This window comes from Bactrocera neohumeralis, unplaced genomic scaffold (genome assembly GCF_024586455.1).
Source record: "Bactrocera neohumeralis isolate Rockhampton unplaced genomic scaffold, APGP_CSIRO_Bneo_wtdbg2-racon-allhic-juicebox.fasta_v2 cluster10, whole genome shotgun sequence".
NCBI classification, from domain to species: domain Eukaryota; kingdom Metazoa; phylum Arthropoda; class Insecta; order Diptera; family Tephritidae; genus Bactrocera; species Bactrocera neohumeralis.
In genome coordinates, this window is record NW_026089623.1 from 25960111 (window position 1) to 25977685 (window position 17575).

Here is a 17575-nt window from a genome sequence, read left to right on the forward strand (position 1 = left end):
GTATTCCTTGGCTCCATAAGAAGGTTAAGTTCGAAGATGGGCAAAATCGGCCCACTGCCACGCCCACAAAATGGCGCGGAAACCGAAAACCTATAAAGTGTCATAACTAAGCCATAAATAAAGATATTAAAGTGAAATTTGGCACAAAGGATCGCATTAGGGAGGGCATATTTGGACGCAATTGTTGTGGAAAAGTGGGAGTGGCCCCGCCCCCTACTAAGTTTTTTGTACATATCTCGGAAACTACTATAGCTATGTCAACCAAAGTCTACAGAGTCGTTTTCTTCAGGTATTTCCATATACAGTTCAAAAATGGAAGAAATCGGATAATAACCACGCCCACATCCCATACAAAGGTTATGTTCAAAATCACTAAAAGTGCGTTAACCGACTAACAAAAAACGTCAGAAACACTAAATTTTACGGAAGAAGTGGCAGAAGGAAGCTGCAGCCAGCCTTTTTTTAAAAATTGAAAATGGGCGTGGCGCCGCCCACTTATGGACCAAGAACCATATCTCAGGAGCTACTAGACCGATTTCAATGAAATTCGGTATATAACATTTTCTTAACACCCTGATGACATGTACGAAGTATGGGTCAAATCGGTTCACAACAGCGCCTTCTTCCAATATAACGCTATTTTGAATTCCATCTGATGCCTTCTCAGTATAATATATGTGACCTGGTCTACGGAAATGGGGCTTAGGTGTCAAAATTAATGAGATAACGAGAAACTGACGAAACGAGTTGTTTATTTTTAACAGCAGTTTCCCAGAAAACTAGTTTTCGCACGTTAGCACCCTTTTCGTAGACCAGGTCACATATCGTCGCTCGCATGACCAACTAACGGAACTGACATTTACAAAATTTTACAGGAGAGCAGTTTTAATATTTTTGACCCTTTATTCCATTGTCCCTGTCGAAAGGTATGCATGATATTTTCAGTCTGCTTTTCTAATTATGTACTCTGACGTCTACTCTTCAATATTATTATGGCAAAATAGTATAATATTGGATTTTAATGCGATTTTTTGATTGCAATGCAGATACGTTACCTTTGTGACATTTTTTTTTTGCCTGGTTGCAGATACGTTTTTTTTTATTGAAAAAAAAAACAGGATTTTGAATTGAATTTTTTTTTTAATCCTTATTGGACTATAGATATGAAATACAAAAATAAAAAAAAATTAATGAAAACAATATTTGTAATTAATGAGGAAGGGATTTATAAAAATTTGTATGTTCACATAACTTGATTACTGGCGTATCTCCAGTAGTAAGCAATACTAAATCTTCGGATTTATTTTGAGGAATTTTAGGAGGAGTCGTGTTTAATTTTGAAATCTCTCACGTCAATAAACTGACAACAAGGCGTTTTAGAGTCAAGGATCTATAATTTTTGTCTGTATGTTTATTTTAAAAAAACAATTTGAAAGGTTCTACTTTTTCTACTCTGTACTCAAACTGGACCGAAAAAGTTTATTGGTTCTCCTGAGTCGTCTTTTCGAATGGATAATAGTTTAAGATCGGTCGACAATTTCTTGAAATTTAAAAAATCAGAATAATCCATGTTAACTACATCGTATGGCTTCTTTATCCGCGCCAGCCTGAATATTAGGTTTAGTTGACTTGGAACATGAACATCACCACTTTTCTTTAAGGCGTAGGAGATAGCGCTGTGGGCAGAATCTCCTTCGTTTTGTCCATGGCAGGTACCGATATTCTTAACTCTATTTCTTCAATATTAGTTGAGTTGTTTACTATATACAGTAAAGTAGCAACTGTCACTGAATTTTTGTTCTGACCACTACATCCGTCGGCAAACAGATAAACTTTTTTGCAGCCATTATTGTCATACTTCTGAAGAAAATGATAAACAGCAGTAGACACTTCAGATGCGCCTCGTTTGCTAATTCCTTCGTGCCATGTGTAGCAAGAACAATTACCAGATACAATATTATAGAATGTCAAATTATATACAGAAAGGCGTCTCTTATAAAATACAGCATTGTCCATTGAAATTGGAAGACTTATGACTTGCTGCATGTCAAAAGTTGCGCACAAAATTGTCGATCTATTTTAGCGGCTTCTTTACATCCATTTCTAATTAGTCGAAATTTGTTTTTTTTTTTCTCATTGTGTATTTCAAACCGTTTGCTTAAATTATTTTTGACTTCTTCAGTTCCTTAATGATAACTCATACATAGTCCACACTGATCTTTTTTGGGCCGATGGAATGACAAATTTTTTGTTTGAAATATCTTTCGATAAGTCGAAAAGCTGACAACAGCGCTCTCTCCAATTTCCTTTGTAAACAAACTATACATTTTTTTATTGTCAGATCGCCGTTAAGGTACTCTCGAGTCGAGTTGTTACGGCAATAATGAGACTCCACTCGTGGGAATCTATCAATATGGCTTTCCACTTGAAGAGTTATAAGTCGATCTCTTTCGATGTAATTTTGACGACGATCTCCTCGTTGCCCCAAATGTTTGTAACACCTCGAAATATGTGAACTAGACCCACCTTAAGGTATACCGATCGGCTCAGAATCACTACCTGATTCGATTTAAGCATGTCTGTCCGTCCGTCCGTCCGTCTATATTATAGTAGGCCACGCCCGACTTTAGCCTTTCCTTACTTGTTTTATAAAAATACTGTAGTTTTGCATGCATTTTGTTGGCATATTAAATAATATCTTGCAATAATATTGGAAAATTTCTTTATAAAGTAAGTATAGCAGTAGGTATTAAATTGCAGTTACGTTAGTTAGTGAAAAATTTTTTTGGTCCATCTGCAGATACGTTGAAAATGTTATGGCGTTTTCTGAGATGACGGTACTATACACAATCACATAATTTACACACAAGATGCGACATGCCTAAAGAAGTCCCATAGTGGTCCTAACTCAATTTCGGAAAAAATGTCAGTTCCGTTAGTTGGTCATGCGAGCGACGATATACATGAGGAACCAATGATGATAGCGGAGTAAAACTTTACACAAATACGGTATTTGAAAAATATGTAAATGACGGATAATGAAATCTCGATTATCACTCTATCATGCGAGAGTATAAAATGTTCGGTGACACCCGAACTTAGCCCCTCCTTACTTGTTATTGTAATATTTTACTAAACTAAGCTAAAAGGAGGTAAAAAACTTCGGTGAAAGCTTTTATACAAAAACTTTTTAAAACATGTGTCAAAATATGTAGCTGTTAAAAACTTCATAAAAAACGGAAAATAATAAGAAAACAAAATATATTCCTTGGGGCACTGCGAAACGAAGTGCTTAACATAAATTTAGAGCTGAAAGTTTTTCTATAGTGCGAGAGACACTTAAAAATAGCCATGTCTTCAAGAATATGTGCGCGCAGCTGGATAATGACCAAAAATATGTTTGACCACCGTTGAGATGCCTATATCAATAATTTAACGAAGAAATATAGGCATATAAACACAAAATCATTTACTAACAATTAAGGAAGGGCTAAGTTCGGGTGTCACCGAACATTTTATACTCTCGCATGATAAAGTGATAATCGAGATTTCATTATACGTCATTTACATATTTTTCAAATACCATATTTTTTTAAAGTTTTATTCCGCTATCATCATTGGTTCCTAATGTACATATATACTCGTATTATACAGAGAAGGCATCAGATGGAATTCAAAATAGCGCTATATTGGAAGAAGGCATGGTTGTGAACCAATTTCATCCATATTTCGTACATGTTATCAGGGTGTTAAGAAAATATTTTATACCGAATTTCATTGAAATCGGTTGAGTAGTATATGAGATATGGTTTTTGGTCCATAAGTGGGCGACGCCACGCCCATTTTCAATTTTTAAAAAAGCCTGGGTGCAGCTTCCTTCTGCCACTTCTTCCGTAAAATTTAGTGTTTCTGACGTTTTTTGTTACTCGGTTAACTCACTTTTAGTGATTTTCAACATAACCTTTGTATGGGAGGTGGGCGTGGTTATTATCCGATTTCTTCCATTTTTTAACTGTATATGGAAATACCTGAAGAAAATGACTCTGTAGAGTTTGGTTGACATAGCTGTAGTAGTTTTCGAGATATGTACAAAAAACATATTAGGGGGCGAGGCCACGCCCACTTTTCCAAAAAAATTACGTCCAAATATGCCCCTCCCTAATGCGATCCTTGGTGCCAAATTTCACTTTAACATCTTTATTTATGGCTTAGTTATGATATGTACTTTATAGGTTTTCGGTTTCTGCCATTTTGTGGGCGTGGCAGTGGGCCGATTTTGCCCATCTTCGAACTTAACCTTCTTGTGGAGCCAAGAAATACGTGTACCAAGTTTCATCATGATATCTTAATTTTTACTCAAATTACAGCTTGCACGGACGGACGGACGGACAGACGGACGGACAGGCAGACATCCGGATTTTAACTCTACACGTCACTCTGATCACTTTGATATATATAACCCTATATCTGACTCTTTTAGTTTTAGGACTTACAAACAACCGTTATGTGAACAAAACTATAATACTCTCCTTAGCAACTTTGTTGCGAGAGTATAAAAATGTTGTGGTTGGCAGGGATCTTCACACTATTTACCCCTGCCAACCATGAGCGGGTAAAAAACCAGATAATCAGTGGGTAATCCATAGGGTAATCATGTGTACTTTGCCATAGGCCGAGCGACAATTTTACCCACTCACGTACGCATACATGTGATCATACATCTTTGTTGCTCTCATTCAGCAGTGTCATATAAAAAAGTATATCTGTCGTGCTCTAATATCCGCAATCGACGGCTGATGCAGGGTTGCATTTTCTTTTTTTAAATAGCTGATGCAGGGTTGCATTTTAAACAGCTGATACAGGGTTGCATTTTTTAATTCCTACTTTTAAAATTTAAAAGAAAACTTTGTAATTTTTAAAATTTTTATTTTATTTTATTTATTTATTTTATTTATTAACATTTTACATAGAATTTATTATAATTTATATATAAAAAAAATATATTTAATTTAAAAAAATAATTAATATCTGAAAAAAGATTAATTAAAGAAAATAATTATTACAACCTGAAAACAAAAGAGTGGAAAAGTATTATAAAAGACAAATACCTCAAAATAAAATAAAGATTATTAACACCTGAAAATAAATAATAATTACATTGAATTTGTAATATCTAAAAGAAAAAGAAAGATTAATTGTATAAAATGATAATAATATCTGTAAAAAAGATTAATATTATCTGAAAGAATAAATAAAATATATTAAATACAAAAAGAATTTACTCTGAAAGCAAAGATTAATTAAATAAAAATAGTGATAAAATCTGAAAAGAAAGAATAATTAAATAAAAATCATAATAATACCTGAAATAAAAGAATAATATTATCTGATTATTTAAAATATAAAGCAAACATTTGTTTTCACATAATATTTTGGATTGTGCAGGCCGTCTTAAACATATACATATGTATTTATTTTTGCGTATTATATTGGACTGCGCAGTCCAATTTCAAAGTACACACACTTTTTTCACATACTTACTTAACAATTGATATTTGCCGCTTCTGATGATATATGTACATAGCTGCTGCTGCTTCTTCCAATTCAGTTCTAATTTCCAAAGCTATAAAAATAAATGAACTAATTTTTTTCAAAATATTGTTAAAAAATCACATAAAATTCATTTACTTACCTTCTTATTGTACGAGCCTCCTTTACGATGGTACGATCACGAACGACATGTGTCTTTCAATCGTTTTTTTTTTATTACCCTTTTGGGATTTTCTATTGTCACTATTGACAATAATGTTTTCTCCTTCGTACTCATTCAAATAAATCAAGAAATGATACAAACTTTTTTCATGGCATTTAGGTAAACAAACTTTTTTCATGGCATTTAGGTAAACAAAAAATAACCCGAAAATGTGCGTTGGTGTTAGTGCATGGAGAAAAAATGTGTGGTTGTATTGGAATATTTGTCACAAGCGGGTAGCCGTGGTTGGCAGGGTAGTTGTATTGAAATATTAGACTCAAGTGGGTAGCCGTGGTTGGCAGGGACATCTGCAACGTACATATATCGTTACACACATACATACATATATGCTTCTTGTTATAGTGAATAACAGTGCAGAAGTAAAGCATAAGAGGGCGCCTCACGCCCTATATTAATGTTTTGTCCAACAATCTTCGAATGTAATTCCAAAATCGACGGCTAAAACCCAGGTACTTCACTTAAGAAAACACAGACATGATCCTTCCTTTTAAATATTGCATTGTTCTGTGTGTTCTGTTCAGGAATATTTGTCAGCTATTATGCACTCATCTCAAATTATGATTCGTCCTTTTCTTATTAAGTTACAACTATCACTATAATTCATATACATGTGTATATAAACAAAAACCACTGTACCCTGCCAGTAGCTGTGTGATTTTATTTTGTATTTTTGAAGAAAAAAATGTTCAAATGATTCTTACATAAATATTGAATACATGCTTATGTTTTGAAATATAATTTTTTTTATTTATGAATTGTTGTGACTTTTAACATAAAACGATAGAAAGTAGCCTATGCCCGTCCCGAGGTTCCAAGCTGCGTCATCACTAATTTTCGGCCAAATCGGTTCAACCGTTCTTGAGTTATAAATATATACATAAATTGAGAAATCGAGGGTGATTTTGCGAAAAAGGCTGCCGTTAGGACCTTTTCCAGTACTAAAAGACCGATCGGGCGTAATGCGCGTACATACAAAAAAGGCGTTTAATTTTTATATATAAGATAATGAATTCCGATCCTCTAGTTGACGTTTTGCACATGAACTGAATATGTGACCTGGTCTACGGAAAGGGGGCTTAGGTAACAAAAAATCAATTTTCACTTTTTAGTTGATTCGGATGGAAGATGAGTTGTAACAGCTGTTTCCCAGAAAACTAGTTTTCGCACGTTAGCTCCCTTTTCGTAGACCAGGTCACATATATTAAATTTAGTTTCTTCGGTTGAGTTTATATCACATATTTTTCATTTAAGAATGATTTAATATAGTGATTATTTGACATATAATTTAATAAAATACATAATTTGACTGTAATTCAATCACAATTTCATTGAATAATAAATCCTTAATTCATGCAACTTAAAACTAAACGAGAGAGAAATAAATAATCAGGATAACGAAACGAGTTGAAATCCGATGACTGTCTGTCCGTCCGTCCGTAACTTGATATAAAAATTGAGATATCTCTTTGAAGTTTGATACATAACTTCCTTGGCCTCAAAAAAGGGTCAATATTGCAGATGGGCGGGATCGGATCATTATTATGCCCAAAAACGCTATTAATCCCCATAAAGTGTCAAAACTAAGCTCCAAATTAAAATATGGAACTGTAATTTGATGCAGAGTATTACAGTGGTTAGAGACAGGTTCAATGTACATACCTCAGCCAGCACTTGAATTAATTACCAAATTCACGGAGGACATGTTTTTTTGCTTCCCTATTCACCCTGTTGAAATGGATGAATTCGGATTATTACTCCGCCCACACCCCAAATAACAGTTTTGCTGCTTAAAATGTGATAATTGTATGAGTATACATATGAAGGCCAAGTAGTATATAAAATCTTACAGCCGAGATGGTACAAAAGGGATTTATAAGACTCGATCTTAAATTTTATGCGTAATGCATTTCTGCAAAATTATTATAAAAATTCCATTATATTGTTAAATGATAAAAAAGTTGGTGCAAACTAGCCCTAGTTCTCACAAAATTTCCTTTTTCTTTTTATATAACTAAAGCATCTTTTTCTGTTAATACTGTTAATAATTGTATGTAGTGATGGTAAAAATAGATAAAAGCGGGTCAATCTCCCATTGCTTTGTACCATAAGACAAGATTATTTAGCAAAATTAACTGATCGTATAATATTGGATATACTATACTTTAATATGCGAAAGTGGTCCATGAACTTCTCTATACTACACATATTGAATTTTGTTATTCTACTAACCTTATGCACCCGAAGGTACTTCCCAGGTTTTGATTCTAGGAACTTGGAGGAGTATGAATAGTTCAGTTACACCCGAACTTAGCCTTTCCTTACTTGTTTAATATAAAGTTTTGTCAAATATTGTATTAAACACAGATTCCAGTATGGTTCCTTGATTTACACAAATATTTACATACATATATTTTTGTGTGTGAATATGAACTTCAGCTGCAATTTTGAGTTATGAAAATAGGTACTGCCCTAATTAATATATGTTACATATGAAAAAGTTTTGTTCGCCAGTGTAAACATATTTGTAATTAGATTGAGGTTATGGGGTATTGATGCATTTCTTTTAGCGTAATCTATTAAGAGATGAGGTACTCGCTTTGAAAGAAAAAGAGGCGAAATTACTAAATAAACAAAGATGTCTGGGGGATAAATTATTGAAGACAGAAAATGAATTATATACGGCGCACGATGTAATGAAGGAGCAGCAACATATCATGCAACGCAGTGAATCAACACAAAAAGACTGTACAAAGCGACTTCAAGAGGCGAACAATGAGCTAAAGCGACAATTCAACGTACTTTGCGATGACTACAAGCAACTCGAGAATGAGTACAGGTATATTACACATCTATTAGTATTTTTAAGAATTGTAGAAATTTCAAAACAAAATTTTATACTTTAAAATTTTTAGAAAACAATGTGATCTACGCAAACAAAATGAGAAGGTTATTGACTCATTTCGAAAATGGAAGGAAGCACAGCTTAAAGCAGATGACGCGACTCGAGCAAGTTTTAAACAGTATGAGGGACACATTAAGTAAGTGGTAGCTTAAATGACAAATATTACACCTAGAATATGTTTGAATAACTCACGAATAAAACCACACGAATTTGGTTAAGTTATATTACTAATTATTTACTGTCCCTTGGTAGCTCAATTTTTTCACACTAAGCTCTAGTAACCTTTATTATATATTTCTTGCATCCAACATATTAATATCAAACCTCAGTCAGCACTTACAATTATTAGATATTGCTTAAGACCCCTAATATCTTTATAACTTCAAAAAGTTAATTATAAAATAATTTGATCGCTATGAATTCTTAATAGGTATATTATTCTCAATAAATAAACGCTCAGAGACATTAATTTTTATATCCATGTGGGTATGGATGGAAATAGGAGCCTGTACTAAAATTGAAGAATAAGTGTGTTAACGTCAACCTTCAGTTGTATTAATATAACTTAGAAATTATTCGACCGTTTCGTTATAAAAATTATCGAAATCCGCCAACAACCGCGCTTACTTCCCATATAACTATAAAACATCAATAAAGTTATCGGAACCAAATAATATAAAAATATATAATAAAAAAATTTTTAAACTTCCGGTTTATATCGGTCAATATGTAATAAATCTTCGCAAAATTAAATTAACGGTGGTCGTTAGACCATTTGTGTACACACCTTTCGCAAGCCCAAATGTTCGGTCAAAATACGATAAATCGATATTTTGGAAATGCTCAATTCCATTTCCATTAATTTCAATGATGATTTCGGCTTAATTTTGACGAATTCACGCACAGTTTCTATGGAATTTCCGGTGATTACGGATTTTGATTGGCCCATATATTGATCGTCATTTATGTCCTCACGACCACTTTGAAAACGTTGAAACCACTCGTGCACTCTGCTAAGATAAGCAATCATCGCCACAAACTTGTTTCATCAATTGGAAACGTTTCGGTAAAAGTTTTACCAATTTTAAAACAAAATTTAAAGTTGGTTCATTGTTCGAAGCTCATTTTCGCACCGCTAACACAAACATACTGACACTTAAAATGCAATAATTTCACTTCCAATCTATGAAATGTCATGAAATTCTCACTGGACAATAGATGAAGATAGCAGACTCTAACGCACCAGTCGACATATAGACCACCAGGGGGCACTGGATTCAAAAAGTTATGTTTACTTTGGAATACACCTTGTATAATAAACGAGAAAAGAAGGCCTAAGTTCCGGTGATACCGAACATTTTATACTCTTGCTATTTGCAAAAACCAAAGCCAGGGAAATTCTTTAAGGTGTAAAACGTCAGTCAGAGGATACAAGTTCAAGCCGTTTTCTTTGTACATGTAATAAGATCGAAAAAGTCTTTTCGTATTTCTAATAAAACTTCAAAAATTTTTTTTATATTTATAATATCAAATAAAAAAACAAATATGTACCATTTTGGTCGACCACTTTTGACATTTTTCCGCTAGTGACATTATTTCATCAGTGTAAATCGAGATTTCGAAATTTCCAGAACGTTACCGAGCGAACCATTGTTGTGCTACACGAACTGATACAGCACCGTCGCCATAAACTTCACAAATTTCATTGGTGGCTTGCGAGGCATTCTTCCCTTTTTTATACAAAAATTTTAAAATATAGCGATTTTTGTACTCTTTCAACCAGTTGTTACAGATTATTATATACTATGTTCGGACCGACAACGAAAACATGTTTTCGTGGGAAAAACTGGTTTTCGTACGAAAACTTGTGTTTTCGTCCATGTAAAATCTGTCAAACGAAAACACAGTTTTCGCTGAAAACTACTTGAAAACTTACATTCCACTTATTATAATCGGTGCCTGCTCTAGTTTAATCGATTTTATTGGAAGACATATTTTGTCGGCTCTAAATTGTCACTTGATATCCATATACAAATACAGCTGTCAGTTGATAATGTCATATTAGGGGGATTGCCTGCTCTTGCCAACCCTCGCACGGTGCACGAATTGCAGAATTTTCCTCTTGGTGCAACGGCACAACAACAAATACACGCAGAAAATTATTCGCAATGGCTGTAAAATATGTCAGACCAAAACCCACGTTTATTTTCGTGCCGTCATATATCACTAGATTCTGCAATGGGTGCTCTCTTGGCCTTGCCTATTTCAGTATAGGATTTTTGCATTTTCTGTCATCGTGCGATCTTGCAAGAGCAAGAGAATCCCCCTATTGATAATTGTCAGTGAAAACTCATCGAAAACACACATTGTCGGTCCGAACGACTTAGATTCCACAACCGACAAATGTGTTTTCAATGTCGGTCCGAACATAGCAATAGTTTTATTCATCTAATGCTTGTACGTATCACCTACAACTAATCGAGATAAATAAGTATATAAATGATCAAGATGAAGAGAAAAGTTTACATCCGGATGACTGCCTGTCCGTGCAAGCTGTAACTTGAGTAAAAATTAAGATATCTTGATGAAACTTGGTATAGAAGTTCCTTACACTATGTTCGGACCGACAACGAAAACATGTTTTCGTGGGAAAAACTGGTTTTCGTACGAAAACTTCTGTTTTCGTCCATGTAAAATCTGTCAAACGAAAACACAGTTTTCGCTGAAAACTTACATTCCACTCATAATAATCGATGCCCGCTCTAGTTTAATCGATGTTTTTAGAAGACATATTTTGCCGGCCCTAAATTGTCACTTGATATTTGTTTACATTCCATATACACATACAGTTGTCAGTTGATAATGATATTAATATAAAAAAATGGAAAAACAAAAATACAAAAGAAGAAATTGGTGGAGTGATAGGGCAGAAGCCCTACTGATTGAATTGTGGCAAAGTAAAATTAGTGCTCTTCGCGGGCCAAGGAAGAATAACCACATAGAGGAGGAAATGGCAATGGAGTTGCAGCAACAAGGTGTGCATTTCACGGCAAGTGAAATCAAATCAAAAATGCACAATCTTTCCCAGAGATATAGGTAATTAAATAAAATTAATAATAATAGAGTTATTATATAAATATAATGTTTTACAGGAAAGAGAAGACAGCAATCGGGTCAACTGGCGGTTCTCCATCGCAGTGGCCACTGTATGAAAAAATGAGAGCTGTACTGTTGCCGTACGTCAGCTACAACGCCGAGAGCTTAGTGGAGGAAAGCTTTCAAAGTAAGAAACATTCGGTTTGTAATTCAGTATAGTATTTATATTTACATACATCTATACATTTTTAAAAAGGTTTTACTGACTCCGAACCACTTAAATTTCGGTGGAAACGGCTGCGCCTTCTACATTTGTTGCTGCATCTCCATTGTCATCACCGGTTTCCCTACCTTCGCCCTCAGCGATGCCGATGTCGCCAACCGATAGTTCTTCCTTAACAATATCGTCTCCCGAGCCGAGCGATTCTGGAAATAAAAAAAGGAATCATTTTCAGAGCCTGATATTAAAAAAATGTGAAATAATTGAAAAACAGCTCGAGAAAGCAAATCAGGAATTCAATGGAACCTGCAAAAAATTATGGACCTGAGAGAAAAATTACTTGAAAACGACAATAAAAAAACCCAACTGATTGAAGAATATCGGAAAGACTCTAAAGAAACAAATAAACGATTGCTTGAATTTCTAAATAAATAAAAAAATAAATTAATATATTTTTTTATGAAAGATGTTTAACGTTGACATGAATTAGTTCAGCCTATTAAGTTATAATTAAAATTATTTTTATATGGAAAATAAAATTAAATTTAGTTTTGTGTGTACAACTTTATCTTTGATTTAATGCATATGTAATTGTGTAAAATGTAGACATTGTGATACAATATACACATGTACTTACCAAAATATGCACAAAGTGCTTTCCGAATCATTTCTCCATTAATTGTGTCATCATATGCATATGAAACATCACACGGATTTTGCCGTCTAGTCTCCAACTCTTCCAAAGCGCGTAACCATTTAGCGTTTAGCGTGTCGTTGTTATCACTTAAAAAATCGTGAAGGACGCAACATGCTTTTATTATTGAGTTGGCATTCCGTACAGAGTTGTCAATTTCTTTTCCGATGCGTCGAAAGCGGGCCTTGAGGTGTCCAAAAGCATTTTCGACCACTCTACGTGTTTTCGAAAGAGCCGCCGAATGGATACGTTTTCATCATTTGGTTGCTAAAACGAAAAGCCGAATCCCCAATAATAAATACTGGCACATTTATGCCTGAAATGTCTCGAGACATTTCGCTTAATAACGGACAATTATCTAAGTATTTCTTTCTGAAGTGATGAAGGGACTTCCTATGTTTATGTAAGTAAAACGGTATCTGAAAATACATTGCAAACATTAGTTATGTACTTACATATATGTATATTGAGTTTTTAGACTTTACTTAGCATCAACCAATGTCAATAAAACGTTGGAATACCATCCTTTATAATTATAATAGTCCACAGCTTCGTCAGAAGATGAGTGAATCTCAATGTGGCATCCGTCTGTAAACAATTATTAGACCATTAGCGCAAATTTAAGATAACCAATATTTACCAATTGCTCCTAAACATTGTGGGAATCCAATTACCTCGAAACCAGTCACCAATTCGGTTATATTTTCTCTGTTTAGAGGCTACATTTTAAAACAGGATGGTTGCAGTAATCTCCAGATTTCGGTGCAAAATTCCAGTAAAATTTCGCAAACCGTAGATTTTCCTACACCGAACATGTTGGCGATACTCCGATACTCTGCAGATGACCCTAAAGCAAATAATGTAATAGCCACTCTTTTTTCTATAGGAATAGCTTTTCGGTAATTGGTATCCATTTTTTGTGAAAACTTTTTCATCAGTAGGAACACACTTTTGTCCAACATGAATTAATAGGCATCCTAAGGTCCTTTATTAAATCTAATACGATTAAATGTTGTTTCTTTAACTCGGCTATCTTTTTTGCCAAGGCATGGTGCTGAGTAGTAACACTTTCTAATATTTCTCTTGAAGAATTGTCATTGAGCAAGGTATTTATTTGGCTTCTCAAAAAGCCAATGCTTTCGCAATTAATACCTTTTTCTCAGAATTCTAAACAATGCGATCTTTAGTAATAATTATAAGCAAATATTAAGGATATCAAAACTTACCATTCTCGTTGCTCAAATGTAAACAAACAAACGAATTTGTGAGTTGTCAGTGAAAACTCATCGAAAACACAAATTGTCGGTTCGAACGACTTAGATTCCACAACATCCAAATGTGTTTTCAAAATGTTTTCAATGCCGGTTCGAACATAGTATTATTACAAAACAAAACTCGAGTTCGTAGATGGGCGTAATCGGACCACTGCCACCACCGTAAATCGCCATTAACCGAAAACATATAAAATGCCATAACTGAGGAAAGACCGAAATAAGATATAAAACTGGAGTTTAGCACAGGAGATACCAGTGGCAAGGTGCGCCTGTGGAAAAAAATCTAATATGTTTAATGTACATATGTATCTCGTAATATAGGAACGAATATTACAAGTACTACTACCGATAGTGTGAAAACGGATGAAAACACCGCTCATCCCCATATAACGGTATTATTCAAAACTATCAAAAGCGGAAAAAGCTTTATCCTAAAGCAGGGATAGTATGACAAGGCTTTATAGGAACCGCGGTAAAAATTGGACTATGAGCGTGGCACTGCCCACTTTTTGGTGAAATCCCATATCTCGGGACCCGACTGACCGGCTTAGAAAATTTGGAACGTGGCATTCTTTTCATATTCCTATGTCACTTTGTGAAAATTGTTGAAATCGGACAAAAACCACGCGTACTTCCTATATAGCACAATTTTAAATTCCACTTAATTCTTGACATCGGGTGATCATGGGGTCAATAGTTCCCTGAGCCCCTATATATCTAATATAAATACTTTCGTACTTCTTGGTGACTCTACATATGCTGGATATGCTTGAGTTATCTCAATGAAAATTTCAGAACGTATTTTACTCATAAGATTTGGAAATTTCTCCCCATAAATATTTTAATATGACAAGTTGCAACCCCACTTTTTTGTGAATTCTAGTTAAGATTATTTTTTCGAGAACGGTTAAAAAATTAATACTGTATCAGGAGTAAGTAAGCTAATGTCAATGAACATTTTTGTACTGGTGAATAAAGTGGTTTAATTTTATTTGATTTTACCACTCATACCGATGTCCGTTAAGTCAATAAATCGTGTCAAATCTATAGATTTCGGCTACAGCTCATTATATAATGCGAAATATCGTGAAAAAATGCAAGTCACCTGCAGTAGGAACATTAATTTAGTTCCACGGACAGAATCATGGATTCATGGTCTCCACCGTTAAATGTGGTAACACTAAACACTAAATTTTGATAATTTTTTTCCGGGGATTCCCCAAGGACACTTGTAGCGTATTATTGTGTTACTCTTTCCTTATATGTTATTTTACTTTTAACGTCGTAAGTGAACAGTGAGTATCTATCTACTCGAGTACAATCTAATATTGTATTGTTTAAATGTAGTGGTACATTTAAACGCAATCAACGCCAAGAAAAAGAAGATAGTAAACAAAAATTGCCCATAATTGACAAGGGCCTTTTTCAAATACATCTGGCAAAAATAATTCTATTGATATTGACTCAAATATGTGGTAACTGCAGTGTTTGTTAAGAAGCACATTGAGGAAGATTCGAAAATTGTCATGATCATGTGAAGATGTTCGCATGACGCACATAAGAGCGGAGGATTTGGAGGAACCACATGATTTGGGAAACTTCGTGAACAAACAATTAAGTGATAACGAAAAACTTCAAAACCTTGATGCAGCCTTCACGACCTTTTCTAACAGACATCAACCAGAACAATAGGTGTTTTTCTCAATCGTACTACGTTTCGTGTTCAAAACAAGGGCTAGTTAATCGTTTTTGGTTGTGTTATTTCAAAATACTAGACGCTGCCTATTGTCAACCCTGCTGGTTATTTGCTTTGGTGGCTTTTGGTGTAAGGGAATTCGAGACTGGAAGCATTTATCAGAAAGAATTAAACAACACAGTTGTTCCAGCGCAAAGACAGTGAAACTGCAAGAAAATATGGTATTGATACCCATTTTCAAGAAAAAAGGCAAAGTTAAAAAACATTTTGATGAATTAGCTGCTAATCATCAATTTTCAAACCGAGAAAAAATATTAAAATTGAGATTTTCAATAATACACTAGACATAGTAAATTCTCAATTATATACACGTTTTATTGGTATGAGTGCAGTCTGTCATATATTTGATTTTCTAATACCTACAATTTTTTTATATGTTGATGAAGCAACTTTATTACAAAAGTATGACGAATTCCAAAGAAAATATTCGATAAAATAGGCTCTAGTTTTCACTTAAATTTATGAATATTAACCACCTAGTTTTACCTCAACTAACTTAAACGTGGACTGTTCACCAATTATGTAAGGAAATAATGTACAAATATGGAGTGCTAAAATGCGACCTAACAGAAGTATTTACAGCTATGTTATTATTCTTTATAATACCTGTCACTTGTGCAGCAGCTAAAAGGTCATTTTGCAACTCAAAAGTAATAAAAATTCATTTTAAGAAATGATATGAGCCAAACTCCACTCCGGCATTTATACTAAACCGCATCAATTGAATACTAAACTGCATCAAGCTTGGATTTAAACGAAGTCATTGATACTTTTTTTCCAAAAATGAAGGGGCTAGTTTCAAGTTTTCGCTCAAATTTATCTGTTTTAGGAATTATATACTAAAGAAAATGAAAGAATCAAGTGGAATATTACTATGTTATATGGGAGGAACCAACAACCACGCGGTTGTACAATTTCTCGAAATCGGTCTTTCGGGTGCCGATATATGGGATTGCCCCCGAAAGTGGATGGTGCCACGCCCATCGTCCAATTTTCACACAGACTCCCATAAAGCCCTCTAATATCACCTCGGAGGTAAAATCAAATGTCTCTGAAAAATGTGGTTATTGATTTATTGCGCTTTTAGTAATTTTCAACAGTACCGTTATATGGAAATTGAGCGGGGTTATCTTCCAATTTCATCCAATTTCGGACTGTCGGTGGGAGTTCTTAAAATGTTTGTGCTGAGCCAATTTGGTTATTGCAATACATTTTTAAATCATTGTGAAATTATTTGGATTAAGTGATTTGTAGAGATAAGTATCACTGATATATTGTGCTATTGAAACACTTGCGACATCCAAAAAAATTTACCTCGACAAGACCTTATTGATTTTGGTAACGTTTCCTTAGTTCGAATTTATTTCTGAGAAGTCCCGCTTTTTTCGATGATGAATTCTTGTAACTCTTATGCATGTGCGTTTCGGGAGATTCGAATCAGTTTTAACTGACGATTTGTGTAGTGCGGTTTTATAATGGCTAGGAAAAAATTTACGCTGCTAACAGTAAAAGAGAAAGCTGACATTTTAAAGAAACTAAGTGCAGATATTATGTCAATTTCTTAGCCAAAATACGAACAAAGTTACGTCGGCGGAAACAATATGAGCATTCCATGTTTGCCTAGAATGGGTGGAGTAAAATAACGTTTCAGAGGCTCAGAAGCAACGTAGTACTGAACAAGCGAGCTTGTACCACACAATTAAAAATTTAACATTTTTTTTAATTCCACATAATATACACATATGTATACATGTATATCTATCTACAAGTATATTTATGTATATAAGTATACTAACATATTTAACTTAAGGGGCTATACCACTGTGACGCATGAAAAATTAGGCGATTTTCGTGAATTTT

The 17575-nt window shown here is 34.2% G+C and overlaps 1 protein-coding gene and 1 pseudogene across 3 annotated transcripts in view; both read left to right on the forward strand.

The window, feature by feature from the left end:
- The window catches only part of LOC126765196 (uncharacterized), a 461867-nt gene that overhangs the window by 403380 nt on the left and 40912 nt on the right, over positions 1-17575 (forward strand). For all 3 annotated transcript variants that reach the window (XM_050482797.1, XM_050482798.1, XM_050482799.1), the window contains 2 exons: positions 8341-8609; positions 8686-8811. In XM_050482797.1, the coding sequence (XP_050338754.1) occupies positions 8341-8609; positions 8686-8811 (395 nt within the window). The remainder of the gene's footprint in view (positions 1-8340; positions 8610-8685; positions 8812-17575) is intronic.
- LOC126765348 (uncharacterized) lies at positions 11341-12609 on the forward strand (annotated as a pseudogene).